The 11,634-nt window shown below is 50.7% G+C and overlaps 1 protein-coding gene across 1 annotated transcript; it reads left to right on the top strand.

The window, feature by feature from the left end:
- Positions 1-787: 787 nt before the first annotated feature.
- On the top strand, positions 788-1,588 carry GJB4 (gap junction protein beta 4). Its single transcript, XM_007120183.3, has one exon. The coding sequence runs from the start codon at positions 788-790 to the stop codon at positions 1,586-1,588; it is 801 nt and encodes a 266-aa protein (XP_007120245.3).
- Positions 1,589-11,634: the final 10,046 nt, after the last annotated feature.

Genomic DNA, 11,634 nt, shown 5'->3' with positions numbered 1-11,634 from the left:
TACCAAGCCACCATGGTTCCAAAGAGCCTGTTTCATTTGGAAGGGAATGTCAGGGTGGGGGACATCCTGGGGCCGGAGAGGAGAATGAAGATGGATATTACTCCGGGGTCTGCCCACCAAGCACAGGGCCTGGCTCATGCTGGCACTCAGTTGGAGAAAGTTGAAGGATAAAAATACACACCCCTCAGATTTCCCTGGCGGTCCAGTGGTTAAGACCCCATGCTGCCACTGCAGGCGGCACGGGTTCGACCCCTGGTAGGATGAGTTCTGCATACTGTGCGATGCGGCCAGAAAAAAAAGATACACATCCCTCCCGTCCTGCCGGGTCCGGCCCCGGCAGCTGATGGGAGAGCGGATCATCCAACCCACACTTTGTTACTATTTCTTTAGAATTCATGTGACCCCGCAGGCCTGAAGGTTGGAGTCCATGAGGTTGGTGGGCACATCCACGCAGGATGATTACCCTTCACGTGTATCTATTACTTTGTAGAATAAAATATGCCCTGATTTTGGAACTGGAAGATGGAAGTTCAAGACCAGCTCTGCCATTTCCAGCCGTGGGCCTTGGGCGTGTGCCTCTCTGGGCCTCAGCTTACTCCCCCGTGCATTGGGGACAATGGCAATCCTTACCCCACCGAGCCATTGCCAGTGTGCACATGATGACACGGCGGTTGTGAAATGGTTTGCCAGTCACACCCTTAATGAAGGTTCCCATTTCCAGGTTCTCCTAGGCCTTGTGACCCCCTGGTCTAGATCGTCCACACGAGGAACAAAGGCCACAGTCAGCATGAACTGGGCGTTCCTGCGGGGCATCCTGAATGGGGCGAACAAGCACTCCAGGGCACTGGGCCGCATCTGGCTGTCCGTGGTCTTCGTCTTCCGCGTGCCAGTGCACGTGGTGGCGGCCGAGGAGGTGCAGGGGGACGAGCCAAAGGACTTCCTCTGCGACACCCGCCAGCCGGGCTGCCCCAACGTCTGCTACAATGAGTCGTTCCCCGTGTCCCACGTGCGCCTCCGGGCCCTGCAGCTCATCCTGGTCACGTGCCCCTCGCGGCTCGTGGTCATGCGTGTGGCCTACCGCCAGGAGCGAAAGCGGAAGCACCGCCTGAGGCACGGGCCCGACGTCCCCTCCCTGTACGACAACCTGGACAAGAAGCGGGGCGGGCTCTGGTGGACGGAGCTGCTGAGTGTCCTCCTCAAGGCGGCCGTCGACTCCGGCTTCCTCTACATCTTTCACCGCCTCTACCAGGACTATGACATGCCCCACGTGGCGGCCCGCTCCGAGTCGCCATGCCCCCGCACTGTGGACTGCTACATCTCCCGGCCCACGGGGAAGAAGGTCTTCACGTACCTCATGGTGGCCGCAGCCCTGCTCTGCACCCTGCTCAACCTCAGTGAGGTCACCTACCTGGTGGGCAAGAGGTGCCTGGAGACCCTTGGCTCCAGACGCCGGGGCTCTCGGCGCTGGACTCACCTGCCCGAGACATGCCCACCGTGTGCCCTCTCCCAGGGGGAGCACCCCCAGGATGGGAACTCTGTCCTAATGAAGGTTGGATCAACCACAGTGGATGCAGGTGGGTATCCATAACCGGTGAGGTCGGCAGCTGAGACCACCAGAGCCTCTTCCTGCTCCCTAAGGCCACGGCAGGGCAGGTGAGGAACGTGGGTGTGGAGCTCAGGAGACCCACCCAGGGGCCAATGCTGGGAAGCAAATCGGTCTCTGGGTCCTCAGCCCCAGGGAAGGAAGGTTGGTGGCTGGAGGGGATTTTGTATATGGCAATAGGGTATGTCAAACCCTTAATAAATATGATTTTCTCAGTGTTTTGCAGACCAGGGAGAGAGTGAGGGGAAGGAAAGCAGGGGGGTTCACAATGGACCTTGGAGAGGAGGCCAAGACCGCTCAGTGGGCCTCTGAGCCCTGGAACCTCAGATCCAGGTCTACCCATCACACACACATACACACACACACACACACACACACACACACACACACACACACACACACACAGTCACACCACACTCACACACACACACCACACACAGATCATGCCCCCAGGACGTGGTGGGAAGCCCAGAGTCTGACCCAGGGGTCTCTGGACTCTGCAACCAGCTGGTCAAAGCAGGAGGGGAGGGACCCCAGGAGACCCTGTGCCAGCATGAGTTGGTTCTCAGCGAGTGTCCCTCAGATGAGTGCACATGGCTCCCCCATTCTGGCCTCCCTAACCCTGACCAGCACAGGTCCCCAGAGGTAAGTCCCTTGGAGGGTAGGAGAGGCAGGCCTGCTGTGCATGGGGCAGTGCTGAGAGCACGTCCTGGATGGGCAGTCTGCCAGTGTGTCTAGGAGGCCCACGCCCACAGGCCAGGGACCCACGGAGAGCATCCAAGCTAACGGGTCCCTCACAGATCCTCAAGGATGAGGAACTTGCCTTCTCTTTACTGGCTACACAATCCCTCATCCTCCCCTATACACACCACTCAGACCTTGACAACGGCCAAAACCAGCCTAGATTTGCCCTGAGTCCCAGAACACACACAAATGGCTCATGGGACAACCATCTGGGAGACCCCCAGGCATCTCCCACTCAGCAGCCCCCAAACTGACCAGGTCATCTTTCCCCAAACCTGCCCTCCTCAAGGATCACTGCACCCCCATGAATAACACTGCCATCCTCCCAACTGTCTAAGCCAGGAGCTAGCCTGACATCCTCATCCCCGCCCCATCTCCCAGCCCCTCACAGCCCACCTCCCAGTACAGCACCAAATCCCACTAATTTCAACCCCTAAATGTTTCCTGAATCTACCTCTCCTCTCCCACCCCACAGCCTGACCACCTACCACTGGGCCTCTCCCATCTGCCCTCCTCTACGGGGACAGAGCGGTTGTGTACGAATCTGACCACATCATTCCTCCTGCTTTGACGGTCTTTCCACCATGACCACCACCCCCACTGCCCTCCACCTGGCCCCGCTGACCTCCCCAGCCTCAACCCCACCCTCCTCATACCATCATAACACACCAAAGGGCTTGCGGATCTCCAGCCAGACACATCACGCTGGGCCATGCCGGGAGCTTTTGGACATGCTGTTCCCTCTGCCTGGAATGTGCTTCCTCCCTCCGCTGGGACGCTTCCTCAAACCCCGGGGACAGCCTCAACCACCTTCTCCATGAGCCAGCCTCGCCTGTACCTCTGCCATTCTCCCCGAATTGGAGGGGTCCTCTCCGCATGAGTCTCTGAGCCCTTCACGCACAGGACGATGAGTCATCCAGTTCCCTGCTGCCTTCAATAAAAGTTTGTTAAATGAGTAAATGGGCTATGAGCTGCTTGACAGAAGGGACCGTGTCTCGTTTATCTGAATCTGAATCCTCCACCACACCTAGCCCAGGGAGTTCTGCATGGTGTTTCCTTGCTTGTGTGTTTCCTTGTCGTTGTTGTTTTAACTAATCCAGCCTAAAGTTGTTTGTTTGTTTTTTTAAGGTATTCAGCAATTATTCTTTATTGTTACCGGAGCTGATAGATACTAAATCATTTAGGAGACACCATTTCATAGGGAGTATACATCCATTAATCAACTTCATTGTTTGGGAGCTAGCATTCGAAAGAAGGAACATCGTGCCAGCCTCTTCAGCTTTCCAGGGGAACTTGGTACTTTTTCCCAAGGTATCCAGCCCCATCATACAGTGAGGGCACAGCAGCAGGAAGCTTAGGTCTGAACGGAATGGCGTTATGCAGATACACTGAGTAAGTCCATATTACATATCTTTGGTTGACTCAGTCTCCCACCAAATAGTTTAAAAACTTCAGTTCACATGTGGGCACCTTCATTCATTCTTTTATTTGTTCATCTAAGAATAGTTATTAAGCATCATTTGTGGATGGATGAGAACTATTAGTGTCATTCCCAAGATGGAAGCTTTTGGGAAGCTGGTCGTTCCGTTTCTGGTACCTCCACACAGCCTAAAGGTTTTTATAGGTGAGGAAACTTTGGCCTAAAGAGGGAAGGGGACCTTCCAAGCCCACAGAAATAAGCTGAATCTGCGGGGGGCTGTGTCCCCCATGATCCCTGGAGAGCCTCCAAGCCCACCCCTGATTATGGAACAAGATCAGAGAGGCACCACATCTTAAGTCAGGGTCCCTGGAAGCAGAGCCAGTGGCAGGAGTTTGCATGCACGGAAGGAAGGAACAGAGGAAGCAGGATAGGGAAGGGGAGGAGCTGGGCAGGGTGTGCGTTCAGGGAAACTCAGCCTTGACCTGACTGATCCCCATGGGGTGAAGGGCGTTTGGATCATAAATCCCACCACAGCGTTGTCCCCCCGGAGGAAAGGGCATAAGGCTTAGGAACTCCCATAGCTGTCAGTCATTGGTTTCGCCCCGAGCAGGAGGGCTGGCAGGAGGGGTAGGTGGCTCCCACTGAGTCAAGGTCAATTCTCCAGGGGCAGCTATAAGCCATGAGTGGATGTCCCCCAGGAAAGGGGACATGGGCAGGGCACCAATACCATCCACTGAACTCCCGACCTCAAGAAACAAGGTGGCCCCCACCACCAAGCTGTGACCACCCAACCCCGGGGAACAGGGTGGCCCTCTCGACCAGTTCAGAACCAGATGGCCCCAAGCAGCTCAGCCCAAGGCAGCTCCCGCATGCAGGACAGCAGACAAGCCACAGGCAACACCCTCTGAGATTCCAGGCTTCCCATTCCAGGGGCTGCTGCTGGGTCCAACACAGGGTGAGAGCATCCTAGGACCTTGACTACTCCCACGCCAGCCCTCTTCATGGGCACTGTTCCCAGAAGTCTCAAGTCCTGAGCCAACTGAGCCAGGTGGAGACCAAACACCATCTGACCAGCCTGAGGCCACCACTCTCTGACATTCCACCTCCATCTTCTTGAAAACTCTTCCCTCTCTTAGTCCCTGCCATCTTTCTCCTCCACCCTCCACCCACCCCCATGGCTGCACCTACTTCTCCTCGTTCATTAAAGACTTGAGCACGTGACTCGCAGTCTTCTGGTATTCTCTCACGGCCCAGGGCTGCGGGGACCACCCATGTGTCACTCTGCCCTCTTCATTCCATGCCGTCCTCGTGTCCTGTGACCTCCTCCTCCACTCCATTTAGCTACCCACTTGCAGGACCACACCCGGGACCTTGTCTTCCCCCAGAACTGCTCCACCTCTAGACTCTTCCATCCAATTCAGGTCAGTGAATATTTATTGTTCACTTTTATGTGACAAGCCCCGTGCCAGGTGCACAGGATTTATCTGGGAAGAATCAGGCACAGTCCCTGACCTAGTGGAGCTTACATGCTATGAAGAGGATGGCTGCTGAGCTCGTGACACCTGGGGAAGCAGGGGGTGCTGGGGGAGGGGGAGGGGGAGCCAACATCCGGGCACCCAGGAAAAGCTTCCCTGGGACTTCTTTCTTTTTTTTTTTTTGGCCGTGCCACGAAGCCTGTGGGATCTTAGTTCCCCGACCAGAGAGCAAGCCCGTGCCCCCTTGCAGTGGAAGCACAGTCTTAACCACTGGACCACCAGGGAAGTCCCTGGGACTTCTTAAGCTGACACCTAGAGAAAGAGGAGGATTCTGCCAAGCAAAGAGGGGAGGGGATTCCAGGCAGAGTATATGAAAAGCCTAGAAAGAGGGGGGAGTATATGAAAAGCCTAGAAAGGAGAGCAAACCTGATGCCAAGGACAGGAAGCAACCCAGGAGGGCTCATGGTAGGAGTCGGGCCGAAGTAGACAGGGGCTGGATCATGCAGTGCTTTCTCTGGAAATCTCCGTTAATGATTTTGGACTTTATCCTAAGAACAATGAAAAGTCACTGGGGAGACTTTGTACAGAAGCGACACGATCTAATTTACAGCGTCTGATCACAGCGCGGAGGGGCCGAGGCAGGGGTCTCTGTTTAGAACCTGACGCAATAGTCCAAGTGCGAAACAACAGTGGCCTCAACTAGAGTGTGCACAGTGGTGATGGAAAGAAGCAGCTGGATTTAAGAAATGCTTACGAGATAGAATCGAAATGATTTGGTGACTTGGTTGGGTGTGGGGATCAGGTGGAGAGAAGGATCAAAGTGACTCCCGGGTTTCTGGCTCTGGGTGGTGGTGCCATTTACCAAGTGGAGGAGCAGGTGTGATAACTTCCACCTGATAACTTCCGTTTCAGACAAATTAGTCTGAGACACAAATAAGATACCTGGTTATCCCCTCTCATTCATGGACTGCCTTATAACCCTGGCTCGCTACTAAGACACTTATTATCATTCTTGGTGACTTCACACCCAAAACCTTGACCTCTCAGTTCCTGGACTTCCTTGTTTCCAACAGTCTTTGTCTCCACCCATTGAACCTTTCCACATGTGTGCTCACACCCTAGACCCTGTGTGTACCGAGAGCTGCACGACCTCCTAGCTGTGTAGCTCACTCTCTCTCGTCCCCACTCCAGCAATCCTTCGGCCCCATCTATTAGTCAATAACCCCGTTATCTCAATGTCGTCCATCACCCCCTTCATATCCCCACCTTCCCTCCTTCCCCAGCTTAGAGTCCATGGGCCCCCATGTCATTGTCGACTCGCGGTTATCCTCACTCCCTTGCCTTTCTGTGCTTCTATCATCACTCCCCAGGCAAGACCCCAACTTCAATTAAACCCAACTCTCCATGTGGCCCCTGTTCCAGAACACCTGGAGAATAATACCACTGGACCGGGCTGCTTTCAGGTGAAACTTCTAGCCACAAAGATCAAGTGGGCACTCAGCATCTCTAAGAAATTCTACGTTTTCCTAAAACTTTAACTCTATTCTCCAAGATAACTGCATCATACCTTCTCTTTCCCCAAACCTCCAGCCCCCATTCTCCTAATCCCCCATTTCAGCCGAGAGCCAGGCATCCTGTGCCACTGGGCAATAGAAGCAGTAGGCAAGCACGAACTTATCCCCCACCACCAAGTCTGCCAGCCTCCTGGCATGAGTGCCCCTTCACTCTGCCTTCTCCCCTATAACATGGATGAAGCATGCCTGCTCCTGGTACCCCCGCCCACAACTGTATGTGGGCACTGGACCCCATCCCCTCTCACCTCCACTGCATCACGATTCCTTTCTATAAATATATCCTATAAGGTTTTCCTCTCTTTTTTTCCTTTTTATTTTCTAATATTTATTTATTTATTTTTGGCTGTGTCAGGTCTTGGTTGCAGCGCGTGGGCTTAGCTGCTCCGTGGCATGTGGACTCTTAGTTCCCCAACCGGGGATCCAACCCGCGTCGCCTATATTGGAAGGTGGATTCTTAACCCCTGCGCCACCAGGGAAGTCCCTCTCTCTTTTTTAAAATTCCCTCTTGACATCACATCCTTCTCCAGCTACTACCCTGTTTACAAAAACATCAAAATCCTCTAAAAGTTGTCTACATTTGACAGCTCCACTTCCTCACCACTTTAACCACTGCAGTCAGGACTGCTCTTGTCAAGGTCATGAATGGCCTCTGACACATTGTCAGATCCACCGGTCATCCTCATCTTAACTCCCTCAGCAACATTTGGATGTTGAGAGCTCCCTCCTTAAACACCATCTTCCCTTGGCTCCCGGGCAACACCCTCTCCTGAATTCCACCTCACTGATGGGTCTTTCTTGACCTCCACGGATTCTTCTTCCTCTTGCTGATCTCTGAACACAGGATGCCCCAGGGCCCAGTTCTCTACCCTCTTTTCTCCTCTATCTACATTTCCCCTCTGTGATCTTGTCCAGAACCATCCATAAAATCATCTATAAACGGCTGACGCTCACATTTTTAAGTTCAGACCTAACCACTCCCATGAGTGTTAGACTCATGCATCCAACTTCCTGTTGGTCATCCAAAATAGAACTCCTAATCCCGCAACACAGAACAGATTTATGTTTCCTCTTGGTCTTCTCCGCCTTGGAAGATGTCATTCCTGTCCACCCAGCTGCTCAATTCAAAGACCTAGATGTCTCTTTCCACATAATCACATCCACACCATTAGTGAGTCAAGTTGGATATAATTCCAAAATATGTTCAAAGTCCATTCCCTTCCTACCATCTCCAAGTGCCACCTCATTGAACACTGGATACCTGCAGTTGGCTCCCTGCCCCCACTCTTGCTCCTCTTCAATTCCTCCTCCACGTGGCAGCCTGAGAGATCTTTGTATCATGTAAATCAGGCCAAGTCACTCCCTTGCTTAAAACCCTCCAAGTGACTTCCCATCAGGGCCATAAAAAATGAAGATAAACTCTTTGCCATGGCCCGCAAGTCCCTACCTGGTTAGGCCCTGGTTACCTCTCCAAACTCATCTTCCTAAGCCCTCCCCTCCCCTTCTCGCACGCACCCCACCACCACCACCATCCGGCTCTCCCCCACCCACCCACCCACCCCTGCGCACACACACACACCAGCCTTCTCCCACCTCAGTGTCTTTGCTCTGACTTTTGCTGTCAGTGCTCTTCCCCAGAGCTTCACACAACTGCCTCCTTAGCATTCTCATCTCAAATCAACATCCACTCCTCCAGGCGGCCCTTTGTGGCCCACCCACCCCCGATGAAACACACAGGCCACACATTCGCCCTCTACCATATGACCCCATTTTATCCTCTTCATGGCATTTACCAGTATATGAAATTTTCTTATTTGTTTACATGTTTATTCTCTGTATCATCCCACTAGAATGAGCTCCTTGAGAACAGGGACTCTGTCATGTTCACCCCTTTATCCACCAGCACCCAGAACAATGCTTGACACATAATAGGCACAGTAAAAATGCGTTGACCCACTGAGTGATTGGCACCCAGGTGGAGACGTCTAGCAAGCTGCTGGGTATAAGAGGGAAAAGCCCTGGCCAGGAGATATCAATTTGGGAGTTGTCAGCAAAACATCTAAATATGAGATAAGATTTTGCTCCAAAATTATCTCTGAGGTAGGAAAGATTTGTCTTATACTCCAGTCCTTACAAAGGCTCCTGAATTACGGGGCAGGCTCTCAATTACCACGTTTTGAACAACAAAATGCTCTTTGGGGAAAATTCGTTAGCCTGAAATAACCTCAATCAATGAAGTTTTGGATATGCATGGAGGTCGCTGGTAGAATCAGAAAAAAATGGAGGCAAAGACATTTCACACAGATTCAATCATTATTCCTAGGGGTATGACCTTATAATTTCAAGTATTCGTCTTTTTAAGCAAGCCTTTCTAAAAAAAATCACTTCAAGAACAATTAAGAAATTGGTCATGCTGTGGAGACGACAAATACACACCTACCAGATGATTTTTTTTTTTTTTTAGTTTATGCAACCTAATATTATGCAATCAGGTTTTGTGGGGTTTTTTGCGGTATGCGGGCCTCTCACTGTTGTGGCCTCTCCCGTTGCGGAGCACAGGCTCCGGACACGTTCGTCTTTTTAAGCAAGCCTTTCTAAAAAAAATCACTTCAAGAACAATTAAGAAATTGGTCATGCTGTGGAGACGACAAATACACACCTACCAGATGATTTTTTTTTTTTTTTAGTTTATGCAACCTAATATTATGCAATCAGGTTTTGTGGGGTTTTTTGCGGTATGCGGGCCTCTCACTGTTGTGGCCTCTCCCGTTGCGGAGCACAGGCTCCGGACACGCAGGCTCGGCGGCCATGGCTCACGGGCCCAGCTGCTCCACGGCATGTGGGATCTTCCCGGACTGGGGCACAAACCCATGTCCCCTGCATCGGCAGGCGGATTCTCAACCACTGCGCCACCAGGGGAGCCCCCGCAATCAGGTTTTTGTGGCAAAGAATAAAGTTTCCAGCATCACACACAGATTCAGAAAGCACTATGACACAAATAACTTGGGCAAAAATAAAGTTTGTGTGTTCTATGAAAGGTTAATGATAATAAACAAAAGCTCTAATGGTACTGACCCAGGTGTTAAAGAGAAATGTTAAAAGTTTAATAAAATTGCTTCATAAAATATGAGGGGAGAAAAAAAAATAATGTCTTACTACAATGTCTTATATAATATGTGATTTTTTTAATGTAGAGTGAACTAAGTTAATAAAGTACATCAGTACTTCAACCACACTAAAAGTTTATGTATTCAAATTAGGCTCCAAACATTTTGGAGAGTCTCCTCATTGGGAATCTAGGGGATTGCTTTTAATTTGGTTTTTATCTTATATCTGGGCCTCTATGGTATGTGGTAACTTAAGCCCTGAGACTAATACTGTACAGAGACTGTTTGGGGGAGAGATGAGAAGATGCCCTAGGATGGAGGCTTAAAGACCAAATGGAGTAGGCCTGTGGGATAAACTGGTATCATAGAAGCCAAGGGAAAACAATGTCACAGAGGAGGAAGTTGATGTCATGGAAGCCAAGAGAAGTTTCTAGAAGAGTTTCTAGGAAGAGGAGAAAGTGATCATTGGTGCCAAACACTGTCATGGGTCAAATCACATAAAGAATGAAAAGTGTTCTTTGGATTTTCAAAGATGGTCATTGGTACCCATGGAAGGAATATCATCTGTAGAGAATGGGGTGCAGAAACCAGGTCCCAACAAAGTGAGGGACAGTGAAGGGCAAGCAACTGGACATAGCAAGAGCAGACAACTGGTTGGAAAATGGTGGCTGTGGGAACAATAGAAAATTAAAGGGTATTGGCTGCAAGAGAATGGGGCCAGTCAAGCAATTATTTTTTATATAATGAGAGAGGCTTGGGAATATTTAAAAGTGGTGAGATGAATCCAGTAGAAGGGAAAGGAGGTCAAGGTCCCCAAGAGAGCCAGAGGGAATGGGGTGTAGAGCCCAGATGGAGGCTCAGACTTCGACAGGAAAAGTACAGTTCGGTTATTGTAACAGGAGGAGAGGAGGAAAGGGTGAGGCAGGTACGAGTCAACCCGCTCTCTAACCGCAGATACCCCAGCCCTCTCACTTCACTCTCCCTCAACATCTGCCCATGTTTGTTGACCTCACGGGCACCTCCAGACTTGATCCTGTGACCCTCTCCCAATCTGCCAGTCCTGCCTACATTCCCTTCCATCTGTATCCAGCCTACACTTGGGCTCCACAGAATCCCTCCCACCACCCTCCTCTCACATGGGAGCTTCTAAATTGATGTCTAATATCATATGATATCACTTATATGTGGAATCTAAAAAATGGCTACAAATGAACTTATCTACAAAATTGAAATAGAGTTACAGATTAGAAAATAAACTTATGGGGACTTCCCTGGTGGTCCAATGGTTAAGAATCTGCCTTCCGATTCAGGGGACATGTAAATCCCTGATCAGGGAACTAAGACCCCACATGCCATGGGGCAACTAAGCCCATGAACTCTAGAGCCCACACACCACAACTAGAGAGTCTGCACACCGCAATGAAAGATCCCACCTGCCACAACCAAGACCCAATGCAGCTAAATAAATAATTTTTAAAATAAATAAATATTTTTTAAAAAAAGAAAATAGAAGCCTTTTAGATAGCCTCATCCACCAGAGGGCAGACAGCAGAAGCAAGAAGAAATACAATCCTGCAGCCTGTGGAACAAAAACCACATTCACAGAAAGATAGACAAGATGAAAAGGCAGAGGGCTATGTACCAGATGAAGGAACAAGATAAAACCCCAGAAAAACAACTAAATGAAATGGAGATAGGCAATCTTCCAGAAAAA

Source organism: Physeter macrocephalus, chromosome 3 (genome assembly GCF_002837175.3).
Source record: "Physeter macrocephalus isolate SW-GA chromosome 3, ASM283717v5, whole genome shotgun sequence".
NCBI lineage: Eukaryota > Metazoa > Chordata > Mammalia > Artiodactyla > Physeteridae > Physeter > Physeter macrocephalus.
Note: the sequence above shows the minus strand (reverse complement) of the source record. Positions and strands in the feature narration are given on the sequence as shown.